We start from the raw sequence: 14,587 nt of genomic DNA on the forward strand, positions 1-14,587 counted from the left end.
GGGGTCATCCCTGCCAGCACCGCCAGAGGGTTTGGAGGCCTCTGGAAACTGCAATGAGCAGGAGAGGAGCTGAGAGTGACCCCATGGCAGGGGTCTGTACCTGGGCAGAAGGTGAGGGCGTCGGGCAGCACAGATCCCCTCCCATCTATTTCCCAGGCTGGGCGTCCCTGGAGGGCAGGGCAGAGTGATCTGGACTCTTCTCTGCAGCAGCCAGGAGGTGCCAGGTACCCCTGGGTCCTTACCAAAGTCTTTCTGCCCACAGCAGGTGCACCTGGCCTGCTGGGCCTACAGAGGGGTCTAGTTCCACTGCCTCCCCAGCTTGAGGGCAAGAGGATCCCTGTGGCCTGGGGGCAGTGACCATGCACAGTCAGGCCTGGTTTGGAGGGAGGACCTACCATCCTGGTTTGTGTGTATGTGAGCAGAGGTGTGTAATGCAGTGCTCTTGGACCCCCTCACAACCAAGGAAAGAAGCATTTCAGCCACACGGGCACTGACCATCTGTCACCAGCACAGCCAGCCCGGGGAGACTGTGTCATTTCATCTCAGGGGCTCGCCAGAAAGTTCCTGCTGTCTCCTCTGAAGCAAGGGCTTTGGCAGAGTCCCCACCCTTCACCCCACAGCCTGCACTGAATGGTGTCCTGGATGGTGTTTCTGACTGCATGTGTGCACCTGCGTGTACACCCACACATATGTTCTCTCCTGCACATACGTGAGTAAAGAGCACACCAACCCTGATGTGAAGGACCACACAGATGTGTGTGTACGCACACTTGTAAGCACACACTGCACAGAAACATGCACATGCTTGCACACACACATAGGTATGCAATGCGTGGGCACACTTGCACACACATGTGCTTTCAGACAGCTGACTAGAGAAGCAGACTGGCTGAGGCGCACACACCCATGTGCACACACTTGCACACATATGGAAAAAGGCAGACTGACTGCAGTACGCGTGCATGTGCCCTGGGCGCACACACTCCCACGCCTGCCAGTGAGCTGCAGCCCCCCGCCTCCCGCCTCCCGCCTCCTGAACATGCTACACCAAGCCCCGTGGGAGTCCTCCAGCCGGTGCTCCAGCTCTGCCGCTCTCTGGGTGGAGGCCGCGCTGCCTGGCTGCGGATTTACCGGGCGAGCTCCCTCCACTGTTGATGAGGGCTGTTTTCCATAATCATTACAAACACTCTGCCTCACTTCAGGTTTTCTTGCACGTCTCTCCTGCTCCTCTCTGCCTAGCAAGCTCTTGCCTGTGTTAACTCAGGGGCTGTCCCGGGCTCCGGGGCTCCGAGGAGACGGCGTCCTATCCTCATTTACATTTCAGGGCTCACTAAGGATTCCCACGCCCACACCCACAGTGCGACCTCTTGCCCTGTCCCTGGAAGACCAGGCTGGGGCAGCCGTGCTGTGCCTCATCTGCAGCCTGCTGGGGTGTCCAGGAAGGGCGCAGCTCTGGGAGGGGCCGTGGGTGAGGCCCGGGTCTCTGTCCTCAGTGGGTCCCTCTGGTGCCATCCCCCTTTCCTACCTGAGGAAGCCTTCCTGGGCTGGAGGTACGGGGAAGGCCGTCACTCCAAAGGCTCAGCGAGGGCCTGGCGTTCTACGCTCTGTCGCCTGGCCCTCTGGGAGCCCCGACTCGTCACCCCCTCCCTCCTGGAGCTCTGGTTCCCCCACTGAGGCACCTCCCAGTGCCCCCTGAAGATCATGGGGCTCCCCAGGCTGTTTGCTCCAGGGCTGCGTGGGCTGCAGGATGGGAAGGTCAAGGTCCTGGAGGCCCCAGGAAGTCTGAGAGTCACAGCTGTGAGGTTCAGGGCGGCCACCTGAAGAGCCCCTGCCCCACCAGGAAGGAGTGTCCTGGAGGAGCCCCTCAGAAATGGTGGCAAGGCCATCTTCTAAGAAACCAAGAGGCTGCCCCTGTTTAAGGAGCATGGAGGAGCCCACTCTTCTGGAAGGAGCACCGGGAGCTCATGACTCTCTGGTCATGTCCTCAGGGTCACAGAGCCGGCAGATGCATGAGGGACACTGATTGGCTGTGACCTTGGGAGCTCCCACCCTGTCTCAGAGTTTCTCCTACCAACTGTAAAAGGGGCTCGGCCCAGAATGGGAAGCCCCCCACCCCGCCCCACCGTGCCGCAGGTGCGGAAGGCCACACTGGCTTTGGCTCTGCCTGGAGTGGGACTGCTGGGTGTGGACCTGCAGACCCTCTCCTGTCCCCACCCCATTCCCCACTGTACTCACAGGCCACCTGGACCTCCGTTTGCCGCTGCAGCAGGGCCCCCATCCGGTTCCGCACGATGCAGCGGTAGAAGCCAGCGTGGGTGCGGTCCAGGCTGGTGATCATGTACCTAGGGACAGACAAGAGTAAGTCAGGTAGCTGCAGGGGTCAGAGGTCAGACCAGGCTCAGGGGTCAGAGATCACCTCTTTCTGGAGGCAGGGCTTCAGGGAGCTCTTGACTCCCAGGCTCTGTGGTGGGATCACGGAAAGGTCCTGATCAACAGGGTGGTCACAGGTCACAGCCTGCACTTCCCCAGGGGTGGCAGGTGCTGGGCTTGAGTCCTTGACCCAACCCACAGCCTGGCCTCCTATGGCCACCTCAGTTCTCCTGGAGGCCAGTCTTCCCGGCCCGTGACTCCCGTGACGGAGAAAGGTGAGGGCATTCGGTTTTGGCCAGGCACAGGGCTGTAAATATTAATCGGCATGGATGGAGGTGACGGAAGCAGAGAAATTCACGTTTCATCAAATGCTCTGCGTCAGTCCTTCTTTGGGATGCAGGCAGCTCCCCTGTGGCTGGTGGAGGGGAGGGAGGGGACCCTGAGACAGTCAGGCTGCATTGGGGAGGTGTGGGCTCTTGGTAGACACCTCCTGGGACACATGTCACTCTAGAAGCTACAGAGTCTGGCACTGGGGTGGAGGGAGCAGGGGCTGGAGAGAGGTATATGGTGTGCTCACCTGGCGAGAGCCATGGAGGGCGGGGGTCAGCAAGAGGAGCTTCCGAGAGTGAGCATGGGGGGGAAGGAGCCTGGGACCAGGGCCTAGCTCCCTGATGGCCCTGCGACCACCTTTCCCACTTCTTCTTCTTTTTAAATATTTTTTTAGTTGTCAAAGGACCTTTACTTTATTTATTTATAAGTAGTGCTGAGAATCGAACCCCGGGCCGCACACATGCCAGGCAAATGCTCTGCTGCTGAGCCCCAGCCCCAGCCCCACCTTTCCCACTTCTGAGCAATGGTCTAGCAGGACCCTTAGAGGAATAAGGGTTTTGGGTCTAGGACACCTTGTCCCAGTCCTTGGGTGTCCTTGGGTTTGCCCAGCTGCCTGGGTGGACAGGCTCATTACCTCCAGGGTATGCCAAGCCTGGTAGGGAGCTGCCCATTTCCAAGAATTCCCAGGTTTATGTCACATGAGTCCAGGGTAGGGCTTATCACCAGCAGCACCATCATCACCACCACCATCCTCCTCACCATCAAAGACATCGTCACCATGTTCACCATCATCACCACCACTGCCACCGTCATTATTACCAGCACCATCATCACCACCCCCACTGCAGCACCATCAGCACCACCACCCCCATCAGCACCATCGGCACCACCACTGCCACCATCATTATTTATTTTTGCATTCTCGTTTTCTTTTTTTTAGATTTTTAAATTTGTTGTAATTAGTTATATGTGACAGTAGAATGCATTTATGCAATTTGATATATCACACATAGATGGCACATGATTTCATTTTTCTGAGTGTACATGTTGCAGAATCACACTGGTCCTGCAGTCACATATATACATACAGTAATAATGTCTGTTTCATTCTACTATCTTCCCTATCCCCACATCCCCTCCCCTCCCCTCCCATTACTTCCCTCTACCTAATCTAAGGTAATGCTATTCTTCCCTAGTGCCCCGCCACACCCGGCCTTATTAGCACCCACATATTAGAGAAAACATTTGGCCTTCGGTTTTACGGGATCGGCTTCTGTCGCTTAGCATGATATTCTCCAACTCCAACCATTTACTGGCAAATACCATAATTTCACTCTTCTTTAAAGCTGAGTAATATTCCATTGATTATATATACCACATTCTCTTTATCTATTCATCTATTGAGGGACATCTAAGTTGGTTCCATAGTCTAGCTATTGTGAATTGAGCTGTTATAAACATCGATGTGACTATGTCACTATAGTATGCTGATTTTAACTCCTTTGGGTATAAAACAAGGAGAGGGATAGCTGGGTCAAACGGAGGTTCCATTCCCAGTTTTCTGAGCAATCTCCATACTGCTTTCCATAGTGGTTGCACCAATTTGCAATCCCACCAGCAGTGTATGAGTGTGCCTTTTCCCCCACATCCTCGACAACACTTACTGTTGCCTGTATTCTTGATGATTGCCATTCTGACAGGAGTGAGATGAAATCTCAGAGTAGTTTTTGTTTGCATTTCTCTAATTGCTAGAGATTGAACACTTTTTCATATATTTGCTGATTAATTGTATTTCTTCTGTGAAAAGTGTCTGTTCAGTTCCTTAGCCCATTTATTGATTGGGTTATTTGTTTTTATGGTATTAATTTTTTTGAGTTCTTTATATGAACTAAGATTAATGCTTTATCAGAGGTGCAAGTGGTAAAGATTTTCTCCAAATCTGTAGGCTCTCTCCTCATTTTATTAATTGTTTCCTTTGCTGATAAGAAGCTTTTTAATTTGAATCCATCCCATTTATTGATTCTTGATTTTACTTCTTGTGCTTTAGGAGTCTTGGGAAGGAAGTCAGATCCTAGGCTGACACCGTGAAGATTTGGGCCTATTTTTTATTATCATCAGCACCATCATCACTGCCTCCCCCATCAGCACCATTATCACCACCACCATCCTCCTCACCACCATAGATATCATCCCCACCGTTCACCACCATCGTCACCACTGCCACCATCATCGTCACCACTGCCACCATCATCATGACCACTGCCACCATCATCATCACCGTCATCATTACCATCAGCACCATCTCCATCACCTTCACCACCACCATCATCCCTGTCACTGCAGATATCATCACCATGTTCCCCAGCATCATCTCCACCACCACTAATAGTAGCATGATCATCGTCCCTATCCTCACCTTTTCAGGGTGGCACAGTAGCTGCCCCTCTCTGAGCTCCCTCTCTGCTTCAGAGGCTGGACTAAGTACGTTTCATACATTTCTTCGTTTCACACAGCAGTTCCCAGACTATTGATATCATGGACCAGTAGTACTTAAAAAAACGGGGATCGACGTGAGGCTGTCAACGTTTTACTTTGCCAAGATCATTAAAACCAACCAACCAGAAAGCAAACAGAAGCAAGCAACGAACACTTGAAAAAACAAACAAACAAAAAAAAAGGAAGAAAGGAGGAATAATATTAAAAAGTGCTGGGGAGAGAGAAAAATAAATTGAAATGGTCAGCATTTTATTTTAAAAGGACACTTCTGAGATGACAAAAAGAAGCTGAATCTCAGAAGAAAGGCAGTTTTAACAAATTTTTAAACTTAAATTCCATGCAAAGCCCACTGCACCAGCCCACGCCTCTCACTTGATGTGTAGAGAGCCACGGGTGGGCACAGAGAGCCACGGGTGGGCACAGAGAGCCACGGGTGGGCACAGAGAGCCACGGGTCGGCACGGAGAGCCTCTGATTGAATCTCCCACTGACATGATGGAGACGTACTTTCATTAGCAGCCCCATTTGGTGATGGTTGTGGTGGGGACATCGAGGTTCAGAAACACCTTGGCATCGACTCCTAGTCTCACATACATTAAGAGGCGGTGCCAAGGTCCCCCTGAGCCTCCCTGCCTCCAAGCTTGGCTGGGAGCCAGGTCAACGTTGCGATCACATGCCAAAGGTCCCATCTTCCCTCCGGGAACCGCGTGTGCCTGACTCACAGCTGGGGGGTGCACCAGGTTTGCTTTGGCTCTGCAGGGTTATCCAGAACCTTCTGGCTGCCCAATCCCCCATCTCCGCCAGCAGCTGCAGCTCTCATCTGTCCCTGGCTACCATGCACAGAAAGATGACGGGGAGATGGCGGGTGCCCAAACTCTGGCAGATCTGTTTCCTTCTCTCCGCTCACCCTTGACCCCACCCCAGTGTCTGCTCCTGTCTGCTACGCCACCTCCCCAGGCAAGGGACAGTGTTCCCGGGAAAGCCACAGGATGACCCGCGACGGGGATGGAAGGAGAGAGGCTGGAAGGGCTCTCTCTGCTTAGAAATGAATCAGATACTGTGGAAAGCACCAGGAGGAGGCACAGAGATAGAAATGGCTGATAAACGTCGGAAAAGATGCCCAGCGCCTGGCATAATGAGGGAAATTAACATCAAAGCAAGACAAGGCTTGGCGTCAGAGTGTCAGTGGTTTTGGGGTACCGTCCCACTCGGTGTCGGAAAGAGCCGGGAGGAGGGAGGCGCATCATCAGGTCTGCTGGTGGCGCTGTAAACTGGTCCGGCCTTTGGGGTCCTAATCTATCACGATTAGGCCATGCAAGGTCCTTGACCCAGGGAGATGGCATTTTAGACATAATTGCCAGCAATGTGACAGAAAATATGTGCAGGGATGCTCACTGAGGTGTTGTAATCGCAGAGGTAAACAAAGGACAGTGGGAAGCAACCCGAACGTCCATCAGAAGGATTGGATCAATGAATGATGTTGCAGCCCCGGAATGAATGGGCACCTGTAGGGGGTGAGGTGGGAAGGTCCCCAAGACACCAAGAGCATGGCCAGAAGTCCAGCGAGGAAGTGCAGGGGGAGGTACTCAGAATGCGAGGTCACAAGAGGCGAAGTAATGTCATGCTGACTGTTAGGAGCTAGAATCATAAGGCAGCCTTATAAAACGCTATTTAGAGACACAGGCGACCGACTCTTTAGTTTAATGCTTGGGATCATGCCAACTCATCCCATAAAAATAATTTAAATTTGTTCACTCCATCACAAAAGAGCCAAAGAATACTGAGATGACATGCTACAACTTGGGTAAATTAAAATAGTACATTTATTCGTGTGTGTGTGTACACGTGTGAAAATGCACACATACAATCGCATGAACATACTGGTATCTGCATAGGATTTTCTTTTCTTTTCTTTTTTTTTTCTTTCAAGATGGATACTCCAGAATGTATTATCTCCCTTTTGGGAGAGGTATCCCGGATGGGGAGGGAGGGAAGCTTCAACTTTTCGATTTTACGTCTTTCTATGCCATTAAAGTTTTCTTTACTGTCGACGTATATTGCTTTTATTTTAAAAATAAAATTTTAAAAATGCACTTTGTGCATATAATTTAAGTATACATTATAAAACGGGCACCAGGGACTCATTGGATATGGATTTGTTTGCTGATGTTAGTGATGCGTGGCAAAATTTAAACTTTAATAAAAGTCAGTTTCTGGGGAAGATTCTCTGCCCTTGACTCCAGGTGGAACTGGGAACCATGAGGAAGGCCAATAGGCTTCGGGTCTGTCCCCTCCCGACACCTCTCCTCTGGCCGTCTTGATGGAGGCTGGGTGGAGGGGAGCAGACCCTCTCTGGCTCCTCCCCCTCTCCGGCTCCTCCCCCTCTCCTTGGGCTGCCTCTGGGTGCTCCTGCCTGAGACCTGGTTCCGACTCTCAGGCAGCATTATTTAAAGTAACAGCTCCACCCACTGCCTTTCCTACAGGGGAACCCACTCCACTCCACCCTTTCCACCTCCCGGGAGGGTGGAAGAGGAAGCTGGCCAGCACCTTGGTTTGCGCATCCCGCACACTGTGAGCACCCCGGGTAGTGACAGTAAGAGCACTCATCATCCCCCGTCTGGATTGAACCCAGGACACACTCAGCCATAGCTCTGTCTCCCCATCCATTGGTGACTGCCAGCCCTGCAAGGGGCTGAGCCTGGCCCTGTCCATGTCTTCAGGCCAGGGGCAGGGGCATGGATAAAATGGCTTCTGGAGGAGGGGCCCAGTTAGGGGACCCACACCTGACTCACCCAAGAGGAAGTGTGGCACGGGAGAGAGCGCCGGGGCTTGTGAGGTGCAGCAATGGGGGCTTGGCTTTGGCTTCTGCTCATGGACGAGTTATGGAAAAGCCATGGCCTCGGTCTCCCTGTCTGCAGAGTGGGGAGAAGAGCAGCCGTCTTCCATGCAAGCATGGCCGGGCACAGGAGGGGCTGCCGAGGTGTTTCTGAATGTCAGCCAATGCAAGACTCATTGGGGAAGGGGCTGGGTGGCCGGGGTGCCTGGAGGGGAGCCCACAAGGGGGCAGCAGGAGCTGCCCCCAGAGTGCGGACCCATGTCAAGCAGCAACGCAGCTCGGATTCCCTTGCCGCACACATTCCTTGGCTTCCAAAGCCTGCTCACCTCCATTTGCATCCTCAGGTGGGTGGGTGGGGTCCTGAGCTGGCTCCTCTAGGGAACAGGAGCACTGAGGGCAGGAAGCCTCTTCCTGGTGCACCAGCAGCCCGCAGTTCTGCCAGCCTTGGGGAGGAGTGTGGCCTCCAGGGGCTGCGGGCCTCTGGATCCCCCCGGCCCCAGGTCCCCTCAAAGGATTGCTTCCTTATCTCTTATAGGAAATATCTTCACCTATTTCAAAACTCAAAGAATACAAGAAAAACACACAGAAGAAAGTCCCTCCTATCCCGCGCCCCAGCCGCCCATCACCCCAACGCCCACGGAGGAAACTCGGTGTGGAGTGCCTTTTCAGAATTTCTTCACGCAGACGCAAGCACATTCGATTTCTGCATCATTCCCTCATCAACAAGAGACCCGGCCTCTCGTTCTGCCCCTTGCTTTGTGTCCACACCAGTAAAGCTTGCAGATCTTCCCACAGCTGCCCTTGGAGCTGCCTCGGGATTTTTGACAGCTGCAGAGCTCAGAGGAACCTCTGAATTCAGGGAGCTCTGCTTTCTCCCTGGTAGATGATCCAGGGCAGCCAGAGGCAGAGGGAGGCTCAGGGGTCAGACTGGAGGCTGCAGCAGGAGGTGGGCGGTGGAGGAAGTCACACCAAGAACCCACACCCATCCTTATCTTCATTATAGTCCTGGTTCCACCCAGCAGGACCCCACAGCTGCAGGACCCCGGATGGAGAGCGAGGCCGGGGGTGGAGGGCATAGTACCACAGCAGGGAGAAGAACTGGCGCAGATAATTGGATTTTTAGAGACAAGAGAGGAGCAGGGGAGAAAATAACTGCCTAACAAATGTGGCATCTTCTCCTGCACAGGGGGGAAACACACAGTGCCCTTTTTGGTTGGAGTCCTTGAGTGTCACAGTTGATATTTAAAATGATTCTTACCCACATTAAATAAGATATTTCAATTTCACGAAGCTGTCAGGAGCGGATACGGACACCAGAAATAATAGGCACGCTCTCCTTGTATTGTCCTGGTTAATAAATCAGACGCCTGGAGATGCGCGCGGTAACGCTCACGTGGAGGAAGGGCGCGTGTGCACGGGCACCCTGCACACTCACAGAGCACGCTCATGCACGCCCGCACATGTGCACAGGCATTTATGCACACCCTACCGTGTCCCCATTTGCACATTCGTGGGGCCCCTCCTCACACAGACTCATGCTCATATGTGCACACACCCACACTCGGCTCATTCTTGCACACAGACTGTCTGACGCGAGGCCTCTTCTCAAGTGCACGGTGCTCAGGAGAGAAGGCAGCTGGGTTGCCACATCCACTGGGGGTCAGTAGGGGCCCTATGCACCTACAGCTGTAGGTGTCACCACAGATGGCTGAGGTTGGCACACGTTTGGGGGACCGTAGTGGGAAATTGAGCTTGGGAACTTGGGCTTCTGACCCTCTTCCCATGGACCTTCTTGGGAAACAGGTAGGAGAGGTACCAGGTGCCAGAGCATGTGCATGTCCAGACACCTGTGGGAACAGGCATCTTGCCTGTGATCTGGCCAGCTAGAAACTGACCAGCTCCATGTCAGGCACAGCTTTTACTAAAAGCTTCAGAAAAGAGGCAAAACTCTGTCTATGATGATTCCCAAGGAAGAGCCCACCCTGAACCTTCCCCTTTGAATATACCATATACAATTACATACAACGTATAGACAATATATACCATGATGCAATTAACATGATAATAAATATTACTGCAAGGAAAGTCACAGGTGCCTGCACACATACCAATTCATTTAATCCTCACAACACTGTAGGAAGCCTCAGTTCACAGATGCGAAAACTGGGGCCCAGAGACAGGAGGGAACTTGCCCCAGGCCACACAGCTAATAGGGAGCCAGCATGCTGGGTCAGCCTAACACCCAGAGAACAAGAACCTCACTGGGTGGTGCCCAATAACTTGGGGTCTCAGTCCTGAAATGAGAATGGTTTGCAGGATGGCTTGGTTGTGGACCCTCCTCCCCCGTCCACCTGGGTGAATGGTGTGGGGAGGAAAGGGGTTGCTGCTGAGCAGGGAGTAAGAACCGGAGCAGCTGGAAGGTGCTGAGAAAGAGCTGTTGCTAGGGACCAGAAGATCTAGTAACCGGAGACTCCGGGAGCAGCAGCTAGAGAGGCCAGGAGAGCCCTAGCCCCAGGTGGAGGAGGCCCTGGGCCGTGGCTCCACTTACTCATGGAGGTCAGGGGAGCTCTGCACAGGGAGGCGGAGGCTCGTCCTGGAGGCTGACGTCAGGGTGCACCCCGTGGTGAGGACTGGAGGGGGTTCAGGAGCAGAGATTTCTGTTCTATTTTAAGCGTTTCCCACCCGCGCTGTAATTCCCCTCCCACGTCTTGGGGAAAGTCTGACACACAGCGCCTCTGCTGTCAGTGCCGGGGGACGGAGGAGTGTCCTGGCTGGGCCCGCAGCAGCCTGGGGAGGGAGGGGCTGCCAGAGGACTGAGGGCCGCAGAGGTGGCAGGTGGGCCAGGGCGAGTTTGGCCAGGTCTTCCAGGATCACTGCCAGGCTGGGGACGGCCCTGCATTTGTCTTTCACAGAGGACAGACATTTGGATAGTAAGGGACACGGTGGCCCTCCGAGGTGGGTGACTTGGCACCTAGAGCCCTGTAGGGTGTGTGTGGGGGTGCCTGAAATGGACAGGAAGGGGAGGAGCCCAAGAAGCTGACCACGAGAGCGACTGTGAGCACCAGAGAGACTGAGCTAAGGGCTGCCCAGATAGCCGTGCTTCCTGGGTGGGTCATGAGGGTTTTCTGGAAGAGACCAGCATCTGAATGGGTCAGCGGGGTGATGGACATCCACTTCACCTCTCAGAGTGGCGTCACCCAGGCCTCCAGGGCTGGCGTGGAACAGGGAGGCGGAGGAAGGAGGAATCGACTGTCTGGCGGGGGGCACCATCTTCTGTTTGCAGACACTGGAGACCCGCCCTGCCGGCTGACACTTGAATTGAGGACCTCTGACCTCTAGAACTGCAATGGCTACATTTGCCTGGCTTCAAGTTGCTTGTCTGTGATCACTTGTTACAGGTTGGGAGCAAAGCAGGTCAGGAAAATCCCTGGCAATGCCGGAGGGATGATGGAGTTGGGGACCAGGGTGGGTGCCATTCATCCTGTAGACTCTGAAGAAGCAGGCTGAGCCTGGCAGGTCCCTGAAGGTGGAACCCCAACAAAGCACGGCCTTGTGGGCTTGTAAAAACCGATTCTGATGAGAGACTTGCCTCAGAAGCCGAGGTGTGCCTTCAGCCTCCTGGGCCTGCCCTGGCCTCCCTGCCTCCCCGAGGCCTCCCCTGGGAGCTCATGATGTTCTGATGGATCCCAGGCTTCATGGTCAACAAGAGAGATGGTGGCATCCTTGAGCGGGGGCTGCTGACACTGTGACAGCCTTGGCTTGGGCTGGCTGGGGGAGGGTGTCCATCGACCCTGTGACCTTCTGGGCCAATGAACTACTCTCAGTGAACAAGGACAAGGACTTCATTAATCTGTTATCCATTAGCCCAGCCATCCCCCAAAGAGGTCTAGCTGGTAAGAAGCAGAGTGGGTCATCGAGGAGGGACAGGCAGTTCAGGGCTGGGAGTGGGATGAGACTTTGCAATGGCGGGTGGGACCAACACTGCTTGGGAGGAAAGCAGGGGCTCTCCCCTCCACTGAAGAACACCAAAGACCAGCGCGGGTTCTGAGCCAGACACTTGTCACACAGTACTTCCCATGTGAACCCCAGGTGGGGGAGTCACCTCCTCCATTCTATAGCCTGGGACCTGGGCTCAGAGATGTTGAGCCTGTGCCCCAGGTCACCCAGCTCGGAGGACACAAGTGGGATTCGATTTCAGGCCCCTCTTCCCACAAAGCCTTCCTTGCCCCATCTCTGCCCCCTGACCTGTCCTGGGGCCCTTGGGACTGCTCTAGGGCACATCTTCTCTCCTCTGCTTGTCTTTGCCCAGAGTGAAGGTCCTGCAGGGAGCTGCCCAGACCCTGCCTGGCCTGGAGCTGTGTCTGTGCCACCCTCTGCGGGAATCACTGCCGTGGACAAGAGTCGGGAGAGCTGGGGTCACTCTGCACAGTGAAAGTGACTTGGTGGAGCTGGAAGCAGAAAAGAAGCAAGAGCCAGGGAGGAGAACGTGGTCCAGGATGCAAGGAGTTAAAACTCGGTGAGGTTTCAGTTTGGAATAAAAAAAAAAAGGGTGGGGGGAGAAGAAGTCCTGGGCTTGGGTGGGGAGGCAATAATTATTATTTTAAAAACAAACAAAGAAGAAAACAGAAAAGCAAGCAGAGGGGCGCCCCCTGCCCCCCACAACAGTTATGCCTGAGGGTATCCCCAGGGCTCTGGCTCCCCCAGGGAGACAGCCCCTCTTCTGCCCTCTGCTCTGGGCTCTTTTGCCCCAGGCTCCTGACACCTGGTTGAGATTCATTAGGATCCTTTTCATGCTGAGGTGGATCAGAAAGAAACCAAATGAAAACAAGTTGTTAAGGAGCTTGAAAGGAAACCAGGCCTCCAGGAACCAAGTGGCTTGGGTTTGGTGGCCTGACCACGTGGGTGGGGCAGCAGCCTCATCTGCTGGCCTTCTGGGGGCCTCCCCAGCCTCCCCAGACTCCCAGTGAGGCTGCCTCCAGTGCCCCCCACTCCTGGAAGAAGCAGCCGTCTTTGCAAGGGATTCTCCCCTCTGGGTCTCTTCCTCCTCTCAGAGGGACACCACCTTACGGGATCTCTTGGGCGGTGGGGGACACAATTCAACCAAGGATCTCCAGGGACCCTCGTCAGCCTGGCATTGAGGCTTGAGCCTTGGGAGAGAACAGGTGCACGGGACTCTAGGGTGGTCCTGGGGGAGGCTGGGGAGTGAGGGCAGGGTGGGCTTGGGGAGGAGACGCTGTCCAAGGAGAATTGAGGGGGGAAGCTGAGGACCACTGAGAGTGCCTGGGACAGTGAGGCATGACCGAGCACCGGCCAGAGGGGAGCACGGGGAGGGGAGGTGCCAGACTCACAGCCTGCCGGCCCCAGGGCCTCAGGGGCCAGGGTAAGGAGTTTGGGCTTTTCCCTGGGGACAAAGGAATCCCTTTGAAGTGAAGGAGTTGCTCTTCAGGGTATAGTTGGCAAACCACAGCCCATCCTTCAAACCCACGGCCCACAGCCTCTTTACAAGAGACGGAGAAGAAAGATCTTTCCATCTTTGAATTTCTGAACGAAAGCAAAAGAAGAATGAGCATTGCATGAAATTCAAATCTCAGCCCCGTAAATAAAGCTTCCCTGGAACACAGCCGCCCGTGGGCGTGGCCCATGCTGCTCTCGTGTGTGCCACGACGGCAGAGCTGAAGGGCTACAGCGAGCTGTGTGTCCCAATGTCCCAACCGGTGCCCCGGTGAGGAGCAGTCGGATCAGCCTTGGCTCGGAGCTCTGCTGGCCGTCGGTGGGCGGTAAGCTGCAGCTGGTCCAGGCCAAAGGGTTGGGGCCGATCCAGAGAGGGTGGCCTGGCCGTGTAAGTTCCCCCAAGGGACGGGGAAGGTGGGAAAGGGCCCACTGACTTTGCACGAGGAGAAACCTGATGGTCCGGAGTGGGGAGGTGCGGTCTCAGTGGACAGTGGACAGAGAGCGCAGGGTCTACGGTCAGGCGATGTTAGCAACGGAACGAGGGCAGAAGCAGGGCACTGGAGGGCTGGGTATTTTTAAGAGACTTGAGCGAGTTTAAACCTTGGTGAGGGGAGAGAGCAGGCCCGGGAGACTTCGTAGAGGCCAGCTGAGGTCAGCACCTTGACCTTGCACGGGTGCTATTATATAGGTGGCCAGTGGTGGGGCTCAGCGGCCTCCGGGAAGAAGGTGGGTTGAATAGTAGGATGACCCGAGGCTGAGGTTCCTCCAGGAGGCCGTGACAGGTGGGCCACAAGGACGGAAGGTTCTGGCAGGATGGAGGCTGAGCTGGTGACGCAGGGCCGCTGGCTAAGGAACCAAGAGCAGCCAGGCGGGAGGTGACCAGAGGGGGGACCTGCCAAGAGGGAGGAGGCCTTTGGCAGCCTTGCCACTCAGGGTGGGGCATCCTGCAGCCTGGGCACAGCCGGGAGCAGGTCAGACACGCAGACTCACGGCCACACCTGACCTGCCGAGTCAAGATCTGCATGGAGCGGGTCCCAGGGGCTCACACGCACTCAGGGGTCTTGGGTGAGGGGAGGGCTGAGGGGGTGGCTGCGGAGAGGGAAGT

The 14,587-nt window shown here is 54.8% G+C and overlaps 1 protein-coding gene across 3 annotated transcripts in view; it reads right to left on the reverse strand.

The window, feature by feature from the left end:
- The window catches only part of Sdk2 (sidekick cell adhesion molecule 2), a 244,380-nt gene that overhangs the window by 101,331 nt on the left and 128,462 nt on the right, over positions 1–14,587 (reverse strand). For all 3 annotated transcript variants that reach the window (XM_046463440.2, XM_046463439.2, XM_046463441.2), the window contains exon 3: positions 2,236–2,342. In XM_046463440.2, the coding sequence (XP_046319396.1) occupies positions 2,236–2,342 (107 nt within the window). The remainder of the gene's footprint in view (positions 1–2,235; positions 2,343–14,587) is intronic.

The sequence above is a fragment of the Marmota monax genome, unplaced genomic scaffold (assembly GCF_021218885.2).
Source record: "Marmota monax isolate L192 unplaced genomic scaffold, Marmota_monax_Labrador192_F-V1.1 WCK01_AAM20220418_F8-fsc00208, whole genome shotgun sequence".
In the NCBI taxonomy this organism is placed as follows: Eukaryota; Metazoa; Chordata; class Mammalia; order Rodentia; family Sciuridae; genus Marmota; species Marmota monax.